Source organism: Balaenoptera musculus, chromosome 15 (genome assembly GCF_009873245.2).
Source record: "Balaenoptera musculus isolate JJ_BM4_2016_0621 chromosome 15, mBalMus1.pri.v3, whole genome shotgun sequence".
Lineage (NCBI taxonomy): Eukaryota > Metazoa > Chordata > Mammalia > Artiodactyla > Balaenopteridae > Balaenoptera > Balaenoptera musculus.
The window spans coordinates 62,614,363-62,637,880 of NC_045799.1; the positions used below are offsets into that span (position 1 = coordinate 62,614,363).

A 23,518-nucleotide genomic window follows, 5' to 3' on the forward strand; every position below is an offset into this window, starting at 1 on the left:
TGAGTACTTACACTAAATAAGACACTGACCCAGGCGCCATGGAATGTAAGCCGTGGTCACTGCCCACGGGGAGCCTGCAGTCTGTACGTAATTTCACTGTGTTCCTTTCCTAAGCGCGCGCGTTCTGAGTCTGCTGCTTTATACATCTTCTTAGCTGGTGTGACCCAATTCTGTTATCATAGTTACAGATTATTGACATTAAAAGTTTCTAGATGGATGTTACTCCAAGCATTGGGACTCTTTGGGGTAAATAATACAGATCCCTGGCCCTCACCTCAGACCTTCTATTTTAGAAACAGACGTGGGGCTCACAAATTGCATTTTTTTTTAAGGTACTTTACAAAAAATTGAAGTATAGTTGATTTACAGTGTTGTGTTTAGTTCCTGGTGTACAGCAAAGTGATTCAGTTATACATATATATATATATATATATTCTTTTTCATATTCTTTTCCATTAAGGTTTATTACAGGATATTGAAAATAGATCCCTGTGCTATACAGTAGGACCTGTTGTTTATCCATTCTATATATAATAGCTTGCATCTGCTAGTCCCAAACTTCCAATCCAACCCGCCCCAGGAATTGCATTTTAACAAGCCCCTTACTAACAGCAAAATTTGAAAATTTGTTTTAGACCCAGAAACAGCGTAGAGACAGACACTAAAATAAACTGAAAAGCATTGAAAAAATATGACTTTGGGAGGTAGTTTCTAACCTGAAAAATATCAAATCACATTATTTTGGGGATACTTGTCTTCTTTCCCTCTGTCCTAATGCCCAGTGTTAGTAGCTTCATATGGTAGGTCCTCAGCAAATGCATTTTGACTGAATGCATTCAGGTGCATTATATGTAGCTAATTCTCTCAATATGTAGCTAATTCTTTCCTTCCTTTCTAGATAAAGTTGTACACCAAGCATGGGACTTTGAAATACCAGACAGACTGTGCCCCTAACAATGGTTACTTTATGATCCCCTTGTATGATAAGGTAAGAGGGGAGAGTACTTTAGTCTTTTACGATGGGAAGTTGTCAGTGTGACCCACAGGGCTGCGCTAACTGGGAGAGTGGCTTTCCCACATGTGCAAATACTCATGTTTTGTAAGTTGTAAGTGGAGTATGGTAATTCTGGCCAAATTCTGGCCAAGCTTATGAACTGGTTTGATTGAATGCAGTGATTCTCAATGTCTCCAGGGACATTTGGCAACGTCTGGAGACATTTTTGGTTGTTACAACTGTGAGGGAGGGAGAGTGGTGCAGTTATCTCGTCAGTGGAGGCCAGGAATGGAGCTAAACATCCTGCCATGCTGTACGGGACAGACCAAATGTCACCAGTGCCAAGGCTGAGAAACCCTGATTTAATAGAACCCTTTACTTGCAAGCAGCTTGAAATATCGTTAAAAAGAATTATACAAGTAATATGTGAATTCATGAGCTTTGTGGAAAAATATCAAGGTGTTTAGAAGTATATGAAGTAAATTTTATCTTTTATCCCCCAAACCCCCGTCCCTCGGTAGTGATAACCTCTGATAAAAGTTTCAGTGTGTATCCTAGCAGATGGCTTTCTCTGTATTTAGAGTTGTACAGATATCCACGAATATACATGCATGTACATATATGCAGATACACAAACACATGTGCACATAGATGGGTATCCCTGCATACCCGTTCTCCCACCCCTCATACTCCCCACATTTCAACTTTTTATTTGGAAATATAGATTCACAGGAAGTTGCAAAAGTAGTTAATATACTGTGTAGTTTTGCTTTTGATTAAAAAAAAAAACAAATGGACTCAAACACTAGGCTTTGTTCTGCAATGTGATTTTTTTCCCCTGTGGTGACGTTTTGGCACACTTTGGACATCGGCATGTATGGACCTTCCTTTTAATGGCGGCACACATTTCAGAGGCAGGCCAAACTAATTTATTCCCAATTTCTCTATAGACACAGAGGCTTTTTCCCAGTTTTTAAAATTATTATTACTAACCACACAGCAATAAATATGCTTGAACTTACATCTTTATGCACAATCCATAAGATTGATTTCTAGAGGTAGACTAGTTGGGTCTTGAAATCTGTTTTTTTTTTTTTTTTAAACTATTAAAACATTCTCAAGGAACCCTTCACTCAAGGGTGTATGTAAAATCTAGTTTTAAGAAATGACTTTAGTTCCTGAAGATCTGGCTGACCCTGGCAACCTTAGTCATATGAGGGGTTAACAGGAGACCGGATTAATAGAATGTTTGGAATCAAAAGACCAAGAGTGGCTGAATACAGAGTCTTTGTAACTCTTTGATGGGTTAAATGGGAGGTTTGGGGGTTGAGATTGCAGCACATGAAGGGAATCAAGAGCTCACTACCATTTACAAGTACAAAGTTTATGCTTGGAATTCCATTTCAGGTGTGAAAATTCTAGATAATAGGCTAGCACTAAACTAAATTAAACTAGTTGAATAGTCATCAGTTCTTAGTCCTTTGCAGTGATTTTTTTTTTTTTCTCCTTGTAGGGAGATTTCATTCTGAAGATTGAGCCTCCTCTAGGGTGGAGTTTTGGTAAGTTAACAAATAACCAGGTATACTCTGTAAAGGATTAGGTTATATGCTGAATATTAATTTAAATTGACAGAGTGCATAGATTGTTAAAATATTAAGGATTCCTTTCTAGTGTGGAAGAGGGTTTTTTTTTTTTTTTTTTTTTTTTTATAGACTTTTTTTACTTTTTTTTACTTTTTTTTTTTTAAGTATTTTTTTTTTTTTTTTAATTTATTTATGGCTGTGTTGGGTCTTTGTTTCTGTGCGAGGGCTTTCTCCAGTTGTGGCAAGCGGGGACCACTCTTCATCGCGGTGCGCAGGCCTCTCACTATCGCAGCCTCTCCTTGCGGAGCACAGGCTCCAGACGCACAGGCTCAGCAATTGTGGCTCACGGGCCCAGCCGCTCCGCGGCATGTGGGATCTTCCCAGACCAGGGCCCGAACCCGTGTCCCCTGCATTGGCAGGCAGACTCCCAACCACTGCGCCACCAGGGAAGCCCCTTTTGTTCTTTTTTTAACCGCCTCGCCCCTATTACTTTAGAGTAGATTGGATTTACTTTAGATCTACCTTAAGATTTTCTGTCATGTTTCTTAAAGTAGGCATCTTTTCTTGTACCTCTCAGAAAACTCCACTTTAGCAGCTCCGTTCATTAAGTGCCAGTAGAATTTGATGAATATAGAGGTCAGGAGTGGGGACGTTGTTCCTCTTCCAGGATGGCTTCTTTCTTAGCCCCCTCAGTGTTTTAAAAAAATTTTTTTCAGTGAATTAATGACAACATTAAACATTGTGAGACTTGACATAAAAATCCAGATTTACTTCTCTTAAGAGATCAGAAGATCTGACAACCTTGGGCCTTACCAGCTCTGTGACGACCTTGGACGAGTTACTTCCGCTGGGTCGGCGTCCGTCTTCTCACTAGGGGTCAGGATAGTAGTAGTACTTGCCTCACAGGCTACTGGAGGATTAATGGACCAGTGTATTTATGTGTTCAGAATCGCTGGCACATAATTGGCAATTAATTAGTAAACACTTAAAAGCAGTCTTTCCGCACACGTACAAGCAAAAGCTCCAGACTTTCCTGAGGTGACTGTCTTTTAGCAAAGTTGGAGGAGCGGGAGTGGGCTGGATCAGAAGGGGTTCTGCTGCGACGTGGCTGGTGTTTTTGGAGAGCGGAGCCTTGACGTTCGGTAGAGGGTGTGTGACCCCAGTTCCGTAGCTTGGGGGGAGACGTGGAGGGCCCAGTTGTTCCTACCAGGCCTGCCTGTGAGTTAGAGGGGGAAGAACTGAGTCCCTGCTGTCACAGCGGCAGCGACAGCCAACTCGCATCTGGGCGACAAGCTCTTTCTCAGTTCACGGCCGGGGGTGCCTGGCTGGTGCGGTCCAGAAAAGCGGAGGGGAGTCAAAGCCAACCCACGGCCAGAGAGACGACAAATCGGCCAGCGAGGTCACAGATCGGTGGCTTGCAGGAGTGTTTTGTTTGAGTCCCCTCCCTTCTTGTCAGTTCTTTTTCTTTTAATAAGCTTTTTAATTAAATTATAGCATACTTTCCGAAAATTGTACTCATCACAGGGATATCAGGCGATGAATTTTCACAAAATGAACACACTCACGTAACCACCACCTAGATGACAAGACAGAACCTGACCAGCACCCAGAAGTGCCCAATCCCAGGCACTTGCTAATTGCACCGCCCGACCTAAAATTATAGATTATTTTGTCTGTTTTGAACTTCATGTAAATAGAAACACACAGGGTACGTTTTTGTGCCTGGTTTCTCTCTCTTGATAATTTTCACAGAATTCATCCTTATTATGTGTTATTATGTGTTAGTATATTAGTTCATTCTACTGCTGTGTGAATATCAAGTGATTTACCCCCTCTACTGTTGGTGGACCTTTGGGTTGCGCCCCAGTTTTGGCCACTAGGAGCAGTGCTCCTGCGAAATCCTTGTACATATCTTGTGGTGCACACATGTCTACATTTCTGTTGAGTATATAACAGGGTGGAATTGCTGGGCGATAGACTTTTTACATGTTCAGCCCTAGTAGAGATTGCCGGACAGCCAAGGTAGATGTCACAAAACTTTGCTCTACCAGCCGTGTGTAAGAGTTCAGACCTCCACATCCTCACCAGCACTGGCTGTCAGACTCTTTCATCTTAGCCGTCCTGGTGGTGGAGTGGTGGCCTCTCATTGTGCTTTCGATTTGCATTTCCTGATGGTCCATGAGATTGAGCACTTTTTCATGTGTTTCCTGGCCATTTGGATATCCTCTTTTTGTGAGCTGCCTGTTCAAGGTTTTGTCCGTTTTTCACTGGTGCTTTCCCCTGTGTATGTGCGTCATTCTTCATTTTACCAGAAATTCTCTTGACTGGTCCATTTTTTCCTCTGCTTCTCACTTCACGGTCTTCCGAACCTTTTAAAAACTCAACTTTAACCCCTATTATGATGAACTCTTCAGCTTTTTTTAAAATTTGACTTAGTTGCTAATATTGAAGAATCAGGACACGGCACATAAAATCCAGATTTCCAGTTGTTCTTGAGAAGGTGGAAACTTGGGCAGCACTGGGTCACGTGGCAGTAGTTGGTAGAAGCTGTCCCCCTTTTTCCATTTGCTGCAGTCCACACTTGGCCAGTCTGCTGACTTCTAATCCACCGTGTTACTATGGACATTGGAGCTTATAGTCCTGGTATAATGTGGCCGAACTCCTGTACTTGGTCAGGAGACAGATGTGGAGCCAGACTTTTGGGTTGAATTTGGGCTCTGTCCCTCACAAGCTCTGTGATTTTAGGAGATTCTTTAACCTTCCTGTGCCCCACTTTACCCCTCAATCGGCTGCAGATGTTACTACCTACCTCTAAGATAGTTGTCAGGATTAAGTGTACTTAGCTCAGTGCCTGGTCTGTGGTGGGCGTTCAGTAATAAAACTCTTTGGCACTCACTGGATTTTCCATGGGACTCTGAGATACAGCTCAGCTGCAAGACTGTTACAAAAGTATATTATACTCTAAACTCTGGTTCCCTTTGGGGTGGGGAAGTGGGTGTCAGGATGTAGGGGTGGGAAGGAGACTTTTCCCTGTGTACCTCCTTGTGCCTTCGGATTTCAAGCCATGTGAGTGGCTCAAAAGTGAACACAGTGAAAGTTAAGCAGTTCAGTGTGTTTTACACAGACAGTTTCATCCTGTCCCAGAACTCAGCTTGCTCTTGTGTCCTGTACCCTGTTCCCCCCTCCTCCTGTCATTGGGCAGAGCCAACCACCGTGGAGCTCTATGTGGATGGTGTGAGCGACATCTGCACGAAGGGCGGGGACGTCAACTTCGTGTTCACGGGCTTCTCCGTGAATGGAAAGGTTTGACATTTGTCATGTTTGCTCTGTGGTACATACTGGGTCTTCTCTTACCTTTAAAAAAGCAAGAGGTTTTTAAACTGGGGGCTTTGAGCCCACATGGGACCCACAGATAAGCTTCAAGAGGGCCTGGGAGCTCAATGAAATTGCATGTAAAACGTAGCGGGTGTTTTTAGGGGCCGGGTCTAGGTTGCTGGTCACTCCCCTGTCCAAGTATAGATGCCAGGATGGCTTTTTGGAGGGACAGGTTCTCAGGGGAGAGTTCCCCCTCCCTGCACCCAGCACCGTGGTTGAGATGCGCATATTTATTGCCTTCCTTTTCTTCATGGTGGGTTTATTCTCCTTTCCCTTGACCCTGAGAGTGAGGGCCTTTGGTCCCGGCTTTTTGTGTGGGTTTCTTGTTAGAGATGGGAACCCTGGGTATTTATTCTTTCACAGTGGTTTGTAAAATAATTGTGCATCTTTAATTGAAGGTGTCTTAGAGTCAGTGAAACAAAGTGTCATTTTACTGTTGCTGTTCCCTCTTCCTGTCCCCAAGCCTCCCTGGGAAGGGTATCCACAATCTCTACCATCTTTTCCAAGGAAACTTGACCCAGAGAAGGTCATGGGCTTCGTTTGGGGAGCAGGAGCAGGATGGACAGTGCGGCTGGGAGGAGAACGTTGCTGCCGGGCGGCTCCTAACTCCTCCTTCTCCACGGCAGGTTCTCAGCAAAGGGCAGCCCCTGGGGCCCGCAGGAGTTCAGGTGTCTCTGAGAAACACAGGCACAGAAGCAAAGATCCAGTCCACAGTCACACAGCCTGGCGGAAAGTGAGTCATGCATGTTACGCCCTGCTCCGAGGCTAGAGCCGGGCCCTGATTGGGGGGAGCTTTGGATTTAGGGAGACCTGGGTTCAAATCCTGTTTTGGCCTCTTAACGTCAGACAGGTTCCTGCCCCTCAGGGCCTCAAGTTCCTCATCTGTAAAATGGAAGTCATTTGACCCATTACATCTAGCGTTGATGCAATGATTAAATATGAGATAAATAAAGCACCTGCTGTAGGGCCTGGCACATGGTAGGCCTTCATTTAATGGTTGGGACTGGCTCTGGAGCCCGACAGCCTGGGTTTGAATCCTGGTTCCCCCATTTGCTAGCTGTCTGCCCCAGAGCAAGTTACTTAACGCCTCTGTGCCTTGGTTTCCTCATTTATAAATGAGGATAATCATGGAACCTACCTCTTAAGGTTATTGAGAAGATTAAATTACGATATTATCGTTTCAAACTGTCTGGCATAGAATAGGTGCTTAATAACTTAGCTCAATTACGATTTTTAAAAATCATTTTATCACGATTACATCACAATCATTTTGTAGTTGGAACTAATGGCTATTTAATTAACCTTGCTGAGTCAGATTTAAAGCATTTATGTAATGGATTTATATTGTTGAGTTGTAAATGTTAATAGATGTGCCAAGATTAACATCAGGATAGTTGCACCTGGTAGTGTTGAAAGCACGCAAATCACCACTGACTACTTCAATACACAAATCTGACTAAACTGCAAAATGGAAGTTTGTAATGAGTCTGTCAGGACATCATCCAATTTTTAAATGATGATTGTTGAAATTGTATGTCAGTTTTGAAAAATACTTACTGATGCCTCTCCAACCCCCTCCCCTGACCTGTAGGGGATCAGAGGAGGGGGTTGAATGTGGGACTTTCATTTTCTCTAGTTTCAGTAATTTGCTGCTGACCGTGCTGGGAAAAGTGACTTGAACTTTGCGATTCACTTTCCAAATCTCTTTCCTGCGCACTAACTAAACTGACAGTAACGTGCAGAACTGGGATGCTATGAACGCGAAGTAGAGGCTGAATCTTACCCAGACCAAAATCCAGTGGCAGTGTCAACTGTTTTGTAGCAAAGTGATTTCCAAGCTCTATCCAGTTATTACAGGCAACATTGGATGTAATAAAATACCACCACAGAAGAAGAAATTGCATGCAATTTTTGGAGTTCCTGTCGCTGGAATTAGACCTTTCATGGTCCGATGCTTTGCAAATCTAAAGGGCTAAATGTGTCAGAATCCTGGTGGTAGTGCTTCCATCCTCAGCTCATCCCACTCTGGTCTTGGTTTGTTCACAGCTGCTAGAATCATCTTTGTCAGCTTCTGGTTTCATCACAGTTGCTTTGTGCAAGAACCCAGATTGGCTTCTATTTGTGTCTGATAACAGGTCTTAATAAACTCTGGGGTAGGAGTCAAGCTCATTGTCACCTGCCCTCCCCTAACGCTTAGTGTCATCTTGTGTAAGCGTCCGTCTCAGCCTATCGGGTCTGTCCTCTGTTCTTTACCCACCTCTCGTCCCTTCCCACTTCTTCTGCTTTGGATGCTTCTCTTCTCTCCTGTTCATGCCTCTCGCTCTGTCAACACACACTTGAATGTTCTGTGACTGATCCTTGCTGAACCACAGGGACTGGTTTTTAGGCCAGAACTTTCTGGGTTTAAGGGAAACATCAGCCTTCCTTCCCATTAGCACACGAACCCCTCTCCTTGCACACAGCCAGTGCCCAATAAGTGTTGTCTGATGAGGATTTGTACAGCGAAGGATTGAATTTCATTTATGCTCATTTAACTGGCTAAGGGCAAGTTCGTGATAACTCAAACATTATTTTCTTATGCTTCCAATAGTTGTCCTAAAATCAGAAGTGCTCGGGTTGTTGGGAGAAAGTGAAGTGGTATTTTGTATTTCTTAGGTTTGCGTTTTTTAAAGTTCTTCCTGGAGATTACGAAATCCTTGCAACTCATCCAACCTGGCCATTGAAAGAGGTGAGCATTTATTTCAGTTATGTTTATGGCCATGCCAACAGTGTGCTGGTTTGGGGACAAATGTAGGGGTTTTCAATTCCAGATATGAAATGATTTTATGGTCTTTCTAGAAGTCGATGGAGAAAAACAATGGTGCTGCTGATTAGTTTGGTGGTACTTATACAGGAAAACTCCCTCCGTGTAGCAGATGTTGCTTATATTGGTTTCAGTTTTAGGTAACAACATTGTCACCCTGCTGTGAAACTGGTCTCTTATTAACAGTAGCTATTTTAAGCTAAATCAACACCAGAAGGACCTGATGAGATTATTTTATTGTTCTTTTTTTAGTCTGTAACAACAATCTATAAATATACTTAACAATTTAGAAACTCTTGTACCTGTGCCCAAGGAGAATGTATAAGAATGTTTATTGCAGCTTTGTTTGTAGTAGCAGAATACTGTAAACAACCTAAATGTCCATTAAGAGGAGAATGGATTGTGGTTTCATCACACAATAGAATTCTGTATGTCAGTAATAATGAATGAACCAGAGCTACGCATATCAATATGACTTGCTTAAAAGCATAAAGTTGAAGGGAAAAGGCAAATTGCTGAAGGATAAGGAAATATGATACCGTTTATATAGTCATTAAAAACACTTATGATAATACCACTTATGGATACATTCACATGTAGAAAATTATAAAGACGTGAATGGGAATGGCAAACAGTATATTCATTATGGTACTGATGTTTGTAGAGGGAGGGAGGAAGGGGACGTGGGCATCTGCAAGGGTCTAGAATTGTATTTCTTCTCTTTTATTCTTTAGCTGGTTGGAACTTATATAGGTGTTCTTTGGTATAGATCCCTATATCTATTTTTTGTTTGACTGAAATAGTTTATAATAAAAGATCAAAAAAGGAAGAAAAATACTAAGCGAGGTTCTGTAATAACTGTGAAGAAACAAATTGAAGTTAAGACTTAAAGAGCATTTTGACAGGTTAGTTTTTATATTAGTTTTGAGGCTGCGTCTCATTTTTTTGCTAAAGAAGCATCAGTATTTCAGTTTTTACCTTGTAAGTTTTACGCATTTATAATTGATGATATAGTTTCACACCTAGATATGTCTGTATTCTGTTTATGACTTTGTTTTCAGGATTTTTCTCTTCTGGGCAACATTGAAAAATATTTCATTTAAAACTCCATAGCTTACACATTATAAATAGAATACATTTTAAGGTTTGCATTGTTTGTTAATTGTATACATAAAGGAATATGAGTTTATTCATGTAAAATTGTGTTTTAAAGTAAAGCAGGCTGTTAAAAGTCAGGATAATGGTTGCCCTTTGGGGGAGTAGTGACTGGAAACGAGCATGAGGGGGGCTTCTAGGGTGCCGGTTCTGTTCTGTTTCTGGGGTGCCGGTTCTGTTCTGTGTCTGGATGTTGGATGCGTGGTGAGTTTGGGAAAGTCACTGTGCTGGACGCTGAGACTGTGTGCAGTGTTCCCCATGTGAATTATACTTTGACAAAGAGTTTAAAAATACACACATACATACCATTAAACATGGAAGAAAATAAAGCATGTTCATTAAAAAAAATTGGAACATACAGCAGCATAAAGGAGTGGAAGTGGAAAATCTGGAAGGTGGAAAACTGTAAAAGAGGTACATTGTTACCATCTAGACGAAATCACCATCATCTCCATTTTGCTACAGTTCCCTTCACTTCATTTTGCGAATTAAAAAACAGTTGTTATGGTGCTACACGTGCAGTTTTGTATGTTGCTTCCCCCCAGTTAATATTTTAGTGTCAGCATGTCCTCGTGTTGATAAATGCTTTGTGAGTGTTTATTCTTTTGGAAGTTGACGTCTTCTCTTGTAGGCGAGCACCACTGTACGAGTAACGACCTCCAACGCCAATGCCGCGGGCCCCCTCATAGTGGCTGGCTACAACGTGTCTGGCTCTGTCCGCAGTGACGGGGAACCCATGAAAGGGGTGAAGTTTCTTCTCTTCTCTTCTTTAGTAACCAAAGAGGTACGCAAAGAAGAGTGAAGAACAAGAGAGGTTGTGGGCAGGGTGGGGGCACGGGGGATCACAGACTAAGAATACACGGTTTAAAATGCAGGTCACTCACAGACTAGAAGACAAACGTATGGTTACCAAAGGGGAAAGCGGAAGGTGGGGAGGGATAAATTAGGAGCTTGGGATTAACAGATACACACACCACTACATATAAAATAGATAAACAGCAAGGTCCTACTGTGTAGCACAGGGCACTGTATTCAGTATCTCGTAATAAGCTATAATGGTAAAAGAATCTGAAAAAGAATATATATATGTGTAACTGAATCACTTTGCTGTATACCAGAAACTAACTCAACATTGTAAACCAACTATACTTCAATTAAAAAAAAATTAAATAAAAAATAAAATGCAGATCAAGGTTGATTTATAGTTTCAGCATTTAAGAACCTTGTGTTTCTCTGTTGACTCACAAGAAATTGAATGTCTGCACTGGGAGGCAGTGGAATTCAGTGGAAAGTGCACTGGCTTTGAAATCAAACAGACCCAAGTTCAGACAAATCCCAGCTCTGCCTCTGAGCAGCTGTGTGAACTTGGACCACTCCAGTTTCTTACCTGGAGGATGGTGACCATTTTTAACTTTTCAAACTTGAATGTAAAGATTTTACATTCTGTTATGTCCTCTGCTATGTCCTAGGTTTCAGAAATATATATTTTGTGAAATAAAACTTATACAAGTATTTTTAAAGCGTGGCTATTTGATAATAATCAGAACTTGTAAGTGGAAAAGGAAGTCGTTTTGGCTTTTTTCTCCTGGCATAGGATGTCCTGGGCTGCAACATCTCCCCAGTGCCTGGGTTCCAACCCCAAGATGAGAGTCTGGTGTATTTGTGCCACGCGGTCTCCAAAGAAGATGGCTCCTTCTCCTTCTATTCGTTGCCGAGTGGGGGCTATACTGTGGTGAGTGAAGCCGACTTCCGTTCTGTTTATGTTTGGGACACTTATATCACAGGGAGAGTCAGTGCCATTTGGATATCAAAGGACTGAATGGTTGGCCTGCAGTTCAATGAACATTTTATTTAGCAGTTACTGAAGATGTAACTCTGTCCCCTCAGTAACAGCTGGGAATAGTGCAAGTCTTTCTCTTTTAAATCCGAAACAGTTATGATTAATAGTGTCTCTTTGCCTGCTTTGAACCCCTGGTTATTTGTGGGCTGCTGGATTGAGTATTAATATTGATGGTTGAATCATGTTATTGGCTCTTGGTAATTAACCGACTTTTCCTTCCAGATTCCATTCTATAGAGGGGAGAGGATTACCTTTGACGTTGCTCCTTCCAGACTTGACTTTACAGTGGAACATGACAGCCTGAAAATTGAGGTAAGCCCTCTCTGTTGGAGTTCCCATCCCTGGGCACAGGTGTTGCAAACGTGTTAAAAAAAAAAAAAAGTTTATCTAGAAAAAACTGTTGGAAAAAACTGAATGTTGTACTCTCTTCCACTTCGTTCTGGGATCCACTAGATCCTTCACCTCTCTTACATAATGTCTTTATCTTAGAGAATCAGAGCCCTATTTACATCTACTTCATTCAATGAAATATATTTACCGAGTGTCAGTGACATATATTTTAGGTACTATTCTAGCGATGGGCATATAGCAGTGACCCAAAGAGGCAAAAGTTCCTGTTTTTGTGGAATTCATGTTCTAATGGCAGAAAGAGACAATATACTTACAAATAAGTAAATAAGAAAGTATATGAGAAAGTCTTTGTTCTTTAGAAACATAAAGCAAGAAAGGAGATTATATAGTTTCAAGGTTAACATAGGGTTGAGGTCTCATAGGTTGTTCTTGGGAGGGCCTTAGGGTGAAGGTGACTTCTGAGTAACAACCTGAAGGGGAAGAGGCAACGAAGTGTACTTACATTTGTGGGAAGAGTGTTTAAGACAGGGAATGGCAGGTGCAAAGGTCCTGAGGCAGGAGTGTGGCCAGAAGGTTTAGGGAACCCCAGAAAGGCCAGGGTGGCTGGAATGGAGTGAGTGAAGAAGGGAGGAAGAGGAGAGAGCGTCAGAGAGATGGTGGGGTAGGTTGTGCAGGTCCTGGTGGGCCATTCTGGGTGACAGTTGGCACCACTGAAAGGTTCTAAGTGGAAGAAGAGGTGTGTCCCCTCCAGCTGCCATGTTGAGAAGAGTCTGCAGGGGGCAAGGTGGAAGTGAGGGACCGGTTGAGTAAGTGAGAGCTGACAGAGCTTGGACCGCAGTGGAATGACAGGTGGGGTGATGGATGGGGTGATACAGGCCCTAAAATAGACGGTAAGTGTGTTTTTCATCACAGTTCTATCTTTAATTACAGACGTAGAAAATGTTTACTGTAGAAAATTTTCTGGATAGAGCAAATCCCCAAAGAAAACAGCAGTCTTTCATAAGTGGACCACCCAGTGTTACAGTTATTGAAAAAATTAAATTTAATCGTTTTCTTTTAATGTTACATTAGAAAGTACTGCGTTAAAGTAGCTTAAACTGGTGGGAGCTAGCTTTTAGGTCACATTCTCAGTGGGGTTCTGACTCTGCCTTTTAAGATTCAGTAAAGCATTTGACTGTAGCACTGTGCCCTGGAGTGGGGATGGAAGGGTGAAGGTCAAGTCCTTAGTGCTTCAAGGGACTTGCACAGAAGGATGGGGGCAGGCGAGTGGGGAAAGACATTTCCCAGATCACAACCAAATGCAAGGTTTTAAACAGACATGAATGGAATTTCAGGGAGTGGCTTGTAAGCTGTATGAGGTCGGGACCGTTGAATCTTATTCTTTTTTTTTTTTTTTAATTAATTTATTTATTTATCCTTGGCTGTGTTGGGTCTTCATTTCTGTGCGAGGGCTTTCTCCAGTTGTGGCGAGCGGGGGCCACTCTTCATCGCGGTGCGCGGGCCTTTCACTGTCTCGGCCTCTCCCGTTGCGGAGCACAGGCTCCAGACGCGCAGGCTCAGTAGTCGTGGCTCACGGGCCCAGCTGCTCCGCGGCACGTGGGATCTTCCCAGACCAGGGCGCAAACCCGTGTCCCCTGCATTGGCAGGCGGATTCTCAACCACTGCGCCACCAGGGAAGCCCGAGTCTTATTCTTTACTGTATTCCTAACACGTGATTTAGTGCCAGGGACGTGGTAGGTGCCTAATAAAAGTGATTGTTGAGTGAATATGTAATTTAATACGTGGGTTAACCACGTCTTTTTAGAAGGATCAAGAAGAGCTACCGGACGAAAGAGGAAGCCATTTTATTTTTTTAGGGCTCAGATGCTGTTGCATATATGCGTGCTTGCATGCATGCATCCATTCATTCAGGAGTCATTGATTGAGTGCCTACTGTGTACCAGGTGACTAAGACAGAAAAGGTCCCTATCTTCGTGAAGCTCACGTTCTAGTGGGAGGTAGACAAACTAGAAGAAATCAAACAAGGACATACCAGATACTGGGGAGGTTTTTGCTGAAGCCTAGAGAGTAGGTTAGTGTGATGGACAGCAACTGGCTGGGGCGTGAGGCAGGGGCTCCCGAGAGAGGGTAGTGAGAGCATCTCAGAGGTGGTGACAGTTTGAGCTAAACCTGAAGGACGAGAAGGGGCGGCCTCTCCCCCATCCTCTGCAGGTGTGGGAGGAGATCCAGGCTGAGGGAGCAGCTGGTGTGAAAGCCCCTCGTGGGGAAAGCATGCAGGAACCCAAGATCAGGGTGGCTGGAGCCCAGCTGAGTGCAGAGAGCCAAGCCCTGGCCCTCACGGTGAGGAGGGCCCAGACACATAAACCAAGCGGAAGACAAGACGTGGGAAAGGGCTGCGGGTGGGTGAGCTGGGAGGGAGCTGGCTGGCACGGGGCACCAGGAGAAGCCAGCGTAGGCAGGGGTGCTGAGCGACGGCGTGAGGGGCATGAGGGGGCTTCTGCGGCTCAAGCACATGACAGCCTCCTCCCTGTTCTTCATCTTCTAGCCGGTGTTCCACGTCATGGGATTCTCTGTCACTGGGAGGGTCTTGAACGGACCTGAAGGAGAGGGTGTCCCAGACGCGGTGGTCACCCTGAACAACCAGATCAAAGGTGGGCAGACACGTTGGGCCCTGGCCTGTTTGCCTGGGCTGGGTTTTGCTCACAGAGAGGAATGGAAAGGAAAGAAAATCTTAACGACTCTATGAAAACATGCCAGCTTTTGGTCTCGAGTATCCCTGTGTAGATGAGGGCTACACAGTTGTTTTTGTCTCATCCTTTGTCGGCCTGTTTTTGTTTTACAGTCAAAACAAAAGCCGATGGCTCGTTCCGTCTGGAGAACATAACAACCGGGACGTACACCATCCACGCCCAGAAGGAGCACCTCTACTTTGAAACCGTCTCAATCAAAATCGCACCCAACACGCCTCAGCTGGCTGACATCATCGCCACAGGGTAAGGCGGGTGTGCGGGGCCTGGAAGGGCCGGTGCTGACGTTGGCGGCCAGCGGAGAACAAGACCACCTTCGATCTGACCGTGCATTTCTGCCAAGGGTCCACATCCAGTCTCAGACACCTATGGAGAAACTCAGGCTGGCTTCTTTAGAAAGATCAGAGCTAAGTGTTATAAACTGAAGGTGCTTAACTGTTAGCTGCTTCAAGAAAATCGTCTTGCTTCAAAGTTAAAACGGGTTCAAGTTAGAAGAAGATCTGTTGTGCCTGACTTCACATCTGTGAGGCCTGCCTTGGCTTCACTGGAAGATAGTGTAGTCGGTTGAGAACGTTTGCTGTAAGATGCTTCGGATCGTTGTCACAGTTCTTCCCACTTTGTTGTACTTATTGTGAGTTGTGAGGGGATATCCCGTGGTTGAATTCCTATAGTTTCATCAAGTAGTGACACCGTCTAGTGCAGAGAACCCCGGCCTTGGAGTCAGAGTTTGGGTCTTTCTCTTATCCGTGTGTCACCTATGGAATGGGGAGGCTGCCATCCCTCCTTGGCAATAGGTGGTCACTAAACAGTAACCTAACGGAGTGGCGGGTGGTGAGCAGGGTCTGCGTGGAAAGAGGCCTCTGAGAGCAGCGCGGTGCGGATGGGGGCACAGCACTTGGTGTTGCTGGAGTGTGAAGTGCTGGGTGGATGAAGGGAGCAGATGTCAGAGGACCTCCTCACTCCCCATTGGAAGACGAAGATTTTCTCCACCAGGGAGAAAAGTCAAGGGGCCGGTGAACGGTGTGAGCATGGAGGTAACGTGGTTAGATTTTTGTCTTCAGTGAGACGCTGTGGTGCCATGGCTGGGGGGAAGGCCTCGAAGGGGACAGAAGAGGGTGCGGGAGGCCTGAAAGCAGAGTTAACGAGGGCCTGTCTTATGGGGAAGTCAGGGACAGATCGGGAAGATGTCTCGGGCTTCCCAGCCTGAGAGGCAGGATGGCCGTGGATGGGGAGAGGAGCCGGTTGGGGATGAGGTGTCAGTTTTGGCCGCCGCGGTCCGTAGGCCCACTAGGTGGCACCCTCCACCAGGTGCTTGGACAGATCATAAATCGGGAAGACTCGGCGGCAGGTGGCAGCCAGAACCTCGAATGTGTAAGAGCAGGTAGAAGTGGATCAGTGGACCGGAAATAGAATGTCAGCCTTCGAGGGGCGGCCTCAGGAGAACCTGGGGTGGGGGTTTAGGTGTGACCTCCCGATGGTCCCAGAGGTCCAGGAGCTGAGCCCTGAAGACACGCTTTATTGGCTTGGTCGCTGAGGAGGTGACCGTTGTCTGTAGGCAGGTGGGGGGTCCGGGTCTGGGGTTCAGTGTTGAAAGGCAGGCGAGGAAGCAGAGCACCCGTGGAGCCTGCTGCCGTGTGTGTCGTGGTGGAGCCTCAGGAAGTGACTGCTGGGCTGCAGTTCTCCCTGCTTCCCTCATAAACAGTTCTGAGCAGCGACTCCAGGTGAGTCACCGTGATAAGTGCTGGGTGTGTACAGGGAACCAGGCTAACGTCACAAAGGCAGGGGTCCAGGAGACAGACTGAAGACGAGGAGTCAGTGATGGTAAGTTGGGGTGGGTGTGCAGGAAGAGCTCGGGGACCCCGAGGGGACTTCGTTTAGGTGGGGCGCCGTGGAAGCTGAGACCTTCGGGAGGACTGAAAGGTAGCTGAGTGGAGGGCTTGGCAGGCAGAGGGGAGAGCCTGTGCCGGGGCCTGGAGGGGACAGGGGAGCTCTGGGGTCGGGCTGGGGACAGCCAGCATGGCTGGGGGCGATGGTGAGGCTGGAGGGCCACGTGGCCTTGTAGCCATCTTGTGGGGATGGGCTTCTCCCCAAGTGCCGTGGGAAACCATTGACGAGTTTTCATCAAGGGAGCTGTGTGGATCAGGGCATTTGGGAAAGTTTTTTTTTTTTTTTTGTCTTTTTTTCTCCTGACTGCTATGTGGAGAGTGGATTGGAGGAAAGCCAGAGTATAAGTGGAGGGCGTAGATGGGAGGTGTGACAGTTGTCTGGAGGAGATGGTGACCGGTGGGACCTGGGATCCTGCTGGCGGGGGAGGGAGGAGGCGTAGGTGGATTTGATGAGTGATATGGAGGCTTTGTGCATCAGAGCCCAGGTTTCCTATTTGAGCATCTGGGTAGATGGAGGAGGTGCCATTCATGGAGATGAGGAAACGTAATTTAATTTTATATTTATTTTCTTCTTTAAAGTGGAATATTTGGGTCAAAGAGAGTGAAACAACATCTGTTGAGCATCATTGGAAAAATTCATCATTTTCCTTTTGGCCCGTTTACCTTTTAATTCATTGCTATTTCTTACTCTTTTTGTTTCTCCCTTTTAAAAAAATTATTTGCTAATTTATTTGAAAACCAAACTCTGACTTCTGTCTAAATGGCAATGAGAATATAGTTGTCTCACGATGCACCAAAATTACTGATTTCTCTTCATTAATGTATTAAATCCTGATGAAATAATTTATTGACACATCAATTTTTAAGAGCTTCAGTATAACAAAACACTGTCTTACTGGCTTTTTAGTTCTTTTTCTAAACTAAACCAGTATATATTTGAGGTTTAGGGTAATTGGACACTTATCTTTAATTGAGAATATGAGCTAAAACTGATTGTATGGTTAAAATATTTAAAAATTAGGCAAAGAGGTTCAACTTGGAATGAATAAGGGGACTTCCCCCCTCCCCAACATGGACACAAATGAAGGGAATATGGAAGGTCCTTGAGAATAATTCCATCAGTAGTCCCTTCCTATCCATTTTCTCTGATAGTACACAGTAGGGAACCAAAAGGCAAACCTTTGAACCTAGATCAGGGGCTGGCACACTTTGTCTGTCAAGGACCAGAGAATAAATATTTCAGACTTCACGGGCTGATAAGGTCTCTGTGACGAAACCCGCTACAGACAGTTCATAAATGAACGGGCTTGGCTGTGTTCCAGGAAAACTTTATGTGTGGACACTGACATCGTAGTAGCGTGTCGTTTATTATGTCATGAAATAATCTTTTGATTTTTTTTTTTTTCCCCCTTTAAAAGTGTGAAAACCATCTGAGCTCATGGTCCCTCCCAAAACAGGTGGCTGGTGTGACTTGGCCCATGGGCTGTGGTGCCTTGCCCCTCACTGTCCAGCCTGAGCCCCCGTGGCCGGGCTGGTCACATCCCTTTAGGGAGACGGCTGTGCTTTCCTTCGCTCCCGGACTTCACACACACAGCGTTCCACCGCCTTCTTGTTCCTTCTGCTGTTTTTTCTTTGCAGCAGAGTGGGTGTGCCAGCATTTAGTGCACCCCATAATTATCCAACACTGAATCCGGCATTTTTTATTCTCCTGTCAAAAGGCACAACTGATTTTTTATCTAAAGTGATTCTCTTTAAGATTAGAAAATATAACCTTTAGGCAGTTGAAGAAGGGATTGTGGCCTCCAGCTGTGGGACATTATTACACTTAAACACACCAACTGACTAAAAATGAAGACGGTCACTCCACGGACGCCGGGCTTCATTGGTGTTTATTAGCGAGCGGATGTGCCTTTCATGTGCTTCTGGAGGGGCGCCTTGTAGCACTTTACACACTGCTCATTGCAGTCTCCAGTCTGAGCCATTACCTTAATAGGGCTTTTCACTTATAAGTTGCTTCTGTGGCTCCTAGCTCCTAAGGAGTTCAGTTTTAGCTCTGCATTTTTGTTTAACTTAATTACCTTTCCTATTCAGATCTCTCAGATTGCTTTTATCTGTGCATTATATATAATCACAGGCGAGGAAGGCGTCTTTGATAACCCTGCCTTATTTTATCCCCTGGGTAATAACACACTTTCATAGGCAGCTTACAGCTCTTGCTTTTAAAGACTAGTGCACATTCTCAGTTCGAGGCAGCTCCACCGTCAACGACCCAATTATCTGAAGCATTTTTATCATCCACAGATTGTTTGAAAATTGCTTCTGCAGTGGGGGATGGCCAGATGTCACCCAGAACATACAAACAGCCCCACCCCGGGCCCTCGCTCTGCCTTTTCCTTATGCAGAAAGAGGTCCAATCTTCTTTCTAAAGGTTGCTTTGAAAACTGGAGTCATTTGGGCTGCATTCCTGTCTCTTCATTAAGATCATACTAGTCTTAGGGACGAGGGCTGAAAGAGGGATGCATAGTTTGGGTTGCTAAGCACCTTTCCTGTGATAATTGAGTTCTCATGCTGGAATGAATGGTCCCCTTGTTGCAGGTTCAGTGTCTGTGGCCAGATATCAATCATTCGCTTCCCCGACACTGTCAAGCAGATGAGTAAATACAAAGTTGTCCTGTCCTCTCAAGACAAGGACAAGTCTTTGGTCACCGTGGAGATGGATGCTCAGGGATCATTCTGTTTTAAAGCAAAACCAGGGACCTACAAAGTCCAGGTATGATGAGTTTTGTTCTATTTAAGATATTTGAAAAAACACCAATGATTTTAAAAGGGTTATCTTAAAATGGGGTTAGAGAAGGAGCATTTCCATTCCCAACTTCGTATTCTGAAATCTTTACATTCCTGCATGTCACAGTTAGTAGAGCAGACAGGCAACTGGTTTGAAGGTGATGCAACAGGCCTTTCTCTTTTCCAGTCCTGATGCTTATTAGGGGTTAGTATCAGGCTGCCAGTCACGCCTCCACCTTCTCAGGCTTCTGGCTGCTGTTGAATATCCATGGGTCCCCAGAGGAGATCACAGTGAACTCTTTATTAATGGCTGCTCAGTAACATCCACAGAGCATGGCTTCTGGACCGTGAGGCCAAGCAGAGCTTCCCTTTTCCTGCCTTGCTGTAAATTGAAGACGCTGGGCAGGCACCACCTGATTTCTCCATCCAGGCAGGTGGAGAAGCAGGGGAGACCCTGGCTTGTAGTCTCACCGCCAGGGTGAAGGCCTGAGCACTGGTGGGGGCAGTGGGCAAGAGATGAGACAGAAGTGGAGGTCAGGCCACCGGCCCCGTGGGGTCTCAGGCTCTCACCCATCAAGTCAGGTGCTCCCTGGGGAAGAGCAGGGGAGGGGGCTGGGAAGGGTCCTTCTAAGACTTTGCTCTCCTGTAGGGCCAGTGGGATCCGCCCCCCCTCCCCCACCCCTGCTAAGGAGATGGGGTGGGGGCACAGCTTTGCCCCTGCTTCCACGAACAGCATACTGTGTGGGTTGGCAGCTCCTTTACCAGCCAGCCAGTGTCTTGTGACGTTGGACACAGGGACAAGCCTTTAGAGGCCCTTTCAGAGGCATGATCAGGCACTTTTCCAGGGAAGAGCAATTCCAGAACGTGATCTCTACCAGGGATGAAGAAGGCGAGCACCGCCTCCTCTCCCAGTCCCTCTGTGAACTTGAGAAAGGCACACAGAAGTGAGGGAAGAAGAAATGGCCCACTTCCACTGTTGGTCATCCACGTGGCATCCACAAGTTCACAGCTCATGTCACGAGTGACCTCAAGCCAGGATCAGGTTCTGGGATTTAGTATGGTTTCCAGCTGGGTGCACACGATCAATGACAGCTTTGCGTGCCCCGATACGCTTTTGTGTACACCCTGGCACTGCTGAAGGCTAGTGTTTTATGTCTGCTTAGAAATATGTTTTCTTTACACCGGCTGTATGCAGATTTGTTGTGATTATAAAACTAGGCCTAGGAATGAACCTTCGTCCTACAGAATCTGTTTAGCCTTGGGCCCAGGTGGATGTTCTGGTGCCATGTCGGCCAGGGAGCAGCGGCCCTGATGCAGCCGCTGACCTTGTTCTGTGTGTCCCACAGGTGATGGTTCCTGAGGCGGAGACCAGAGCGGGGCTGATGTTGAAGCCTCAGACGCTGCTTCTGGCTGTGACTGACAGGCCCGTGATGGACGTGGCCTTCGTGCAGTTTTTGGCATCGGTTTCGGGGAAAGTCTCTTGTTTGGGTAAGATGTCAATTGAAAGCAAGAACAGATAGATTCAAAGAAGTAGATGGGGAGAGGTGGGATTTTGGTGAGCTTTTCCTCATTGGGCAGCATTGAAGGTAAAAGCAGAAGCTGCTCCAGGGGAGTGGTGTCTGAGAGTCTGTGTCGTGTGTAGTTCTTTCTGAATAATTGCCACAATCACCATAACATTTCTCTTTGAGTAATGCTGCTTTGGCTTCCAAAAGAACATGTGGGTTTCTTTTTATTCCCCTCTGACTCTGAAAGGAAGATGGTAGTTGGGCCCAGGTTTCCATCCCAGCTCTGTCACTTACCAGTATGAGACTGTAAGCATGTACTTGCCCAGCCTCAGTTTTTCTTCTGTAAAATGGGAATACTACTGCTCTCAGGGGGTTTTAATGAGGCTTAAATGCGGTCATGTCAAGAGGCAGTGTAGCACAGTGGTTAAGATCATAGACTCTGGAACCAGACCACATGGGCTTGAACCTTCGCTGTGTGACCTGGGGTAAGTTACTTAACCTCTCTGTGCTTTGAGTCCCTCATCTGTAATGTGGAGATGTTAATAGTACCTACCTCACAGGGTAGTTGTGAGGATCAAATGAGTTACTGTATGTATAGCCGTTGGAAGTACCTGGAACACAGCAAGAGCCATATTAATCTTTGCCATTATTAGTAATGATGATTAGTTATGATGATGATAAAGGACCCAGTTCTATACCTGGTATGAAGTGGATTTTCAATAAAGTTTCATCACCTTTGTCTATTTTTCTCTGGCTCCTGTTGATCCTCCATAGATATTACTTCCCCCGATGCAATAATTGCTGGGTGGCTTCATTGTTTGGTACCGATGACAAGCATAGGGGGAGAATCAAGTAGATGCATGTTAGCTTTGAAGGAACCTCCTGGCACTGTCCTTCAGGAGCTAAGGGGTGGGAAGCAGCACACAGAGATTGAGGGTTCGAACGGGTGCTTTGGTTCACAAGGCAGTCGAGTGAGGCCCCCGCATCTTTTCTCTGCAGACACCTGCGGTGACCTGCTGGTGACCCTGCAGTCCCTGAGCCGCCAGGGCGAGAAGCGGAGCCTCCAGCTCTCCGGCAAGGTCAACTCGATGACTTTCACGTTTGACAACGTGCTGCCCGGAAAATACAAAAGTAAGAACTGAAGGCAGCACTTCCTGTCTTTCTACACTTTCTAGAAACCTGCTCTCAAGTTGCATCCCAGCTGTACAGTTGTACTCGTTTAACTCTTCTTTGCCCCTTGACCTTGAATGTGCGTTATTTAGCCTTGGGCAGTAATGCGGGAGTTGAGGCTTTATGAACTAACGGCCACCTCATCAGGATGACCCACACACTTCTTCTCATGCCGTTTTATTTCTAAATGCCAGAAAAGAGTGTGAAATAATTAAACTGACATGTTCTACCACTTAGCAGCTGTATGAGCGAGGCAGCTTACTTGATCTCCCTGAGACTCAGTTTCCCCTTCTGAAATAGGAGTCATAGAACCTTTCTGCAGAATGTAGGACTCATGAAATCCAGTATGTGAAGCCCCTTGCACAGGGCCTGGGAAGCAGAAGGTGCTGGCGAATGTTGTTTCTCTTTTCTCTGTCTTTCTTGAGAAGCTCCCATTGCTTGTATTTTTGCTCTGTCAGAGTTTAGCTGGGAGCTGCTGGCAGTGAATGGCTTATAAAGTAGGCTGATTTTTCTGGGGAATTATATTTTCTATTATGTCAGGTGTTGGCAAACTGAGCTGAGGGCGACTGCCTGTTTTTATGAATAAAGTTTTATTGGAACACAGCCACGCCCACTTGTTTGTTTATCATCTGTGGCTGCTTGTGTGCTGCAGAGGCAAAGTTGAATAGTTGAGACCATGTGGCCCGCAAAGGTGAAAATATTTTCTCTCTGGCGCCTTACAGGAAAAAGTTTGCCAATCCCTGCATGTCTTACTTGTAGCCTGCTCTTAGGCCCAGTTGAATTTCTTTCTTGGTGATTTTAATGGCCACTGGTTTCAGTTTTTCTTTAGCAGTTATTTATTCCCAGTGTGACCAGCTCTATGTGTATACTGACACACACACACACATATTTGTTGGTATGTATGTGTATAGAGGCTCACACATAGAATTCATTAGCACTGTTTTTCTGGGGGCATTCAGGGAGGCGGTGTGCTCTGTTCCCACGTGGGTGTGTGTTGTGTCCTTTGCAGTCAGCATCCTGCATGAAGATTGGTGCTGGAAGAACAAGAGTCTGGAGGTGGAGGTTCTGGAGGACGACGTGTCAGCGATTGAGTTCAGGCAGACAGGCTATATGCTGAGATGCTCCCTTTCTCACGCCATCACTCTGGTAAGCGGGGCTTCTGAGGATTCTCTTATGTGGAAGGACACTCGCCTTTTGGAGAGCGAGAAGGACTAGCATGCTAAGAGTATTATCAGCATAGATAGTCAAGGCGGATTCCCTTTTCTGCCCCTCGACTCACCTGCCTATTATGGAAAGCACCATGAGGAAGTACTTTGAGTCCCTTA

General features: G+C 45.3%; 1 protein-coding gene across 1 annotated transcript in view; it reads left to right on the forward strand.

Annotated features, from left to right (window-relative positions):
• The window catches only part of LOC118881202 (nodal modulator 1), a 52,109-nt gene that overhangs the window by 2,347 nt on the left and 26,244 nt on the right, over positions 1 to 23,518 (forward strand). The window contains exons 2-15 of the mRNA XM_036825834.1: positions 899 to 988; positions 2,508 to 2,553; positions 5,780 to 5,880; positions 6,579 to 6,685; positions 8,608 to 8,680; positions 10,542 to 10,694; positions 11,505 to 11,642; positions 11,973 to 12,062; positions 14,647 to 14,752; positions 14,944 to 15,094; positions 19,330 to 19,504; positions 20,865 to 21,006; positions 22,023 to 22,154; positions 23,203 to 23,339. Coding sequence (XP_036681729.1) covers positions 899 to 988; positions 2,508 to 2,553; positions 5,780 to 5,880; positions 6,579 to 6,685; positions 8,608 to 8,680; positions 10,542 to 10,694; positions 11,505 to 11,642; positions 11,973 to 12,062; positions 14,647 to 14,752; positions 14,944 to 15,094; positions 19,330 to 19,504; positions 20,865 to 21,006; positions 22,023 to 22,154; positions 23,203 to 23,339 — 1,641 coding nt within the window. The remainder of the gene's footprint in view (positions 1 to 898; positions 989 to 2,507; positions 2,554 to 5,779; positions 5,881 to 6,578; positions 6,686 to 8,607; positions 8,681 to 10,541; positions 10,695 to 11,504; positions 11,643 to 11,972; positions 12,063 to 14,646; positions 14,753 to 14,943; positions 15,095 to 19,329; positions 19,505 to 20,864; positions 21,007 to 22,022; positions 22,155 to 23,202; positions 23,340 to 23,518) is intronic.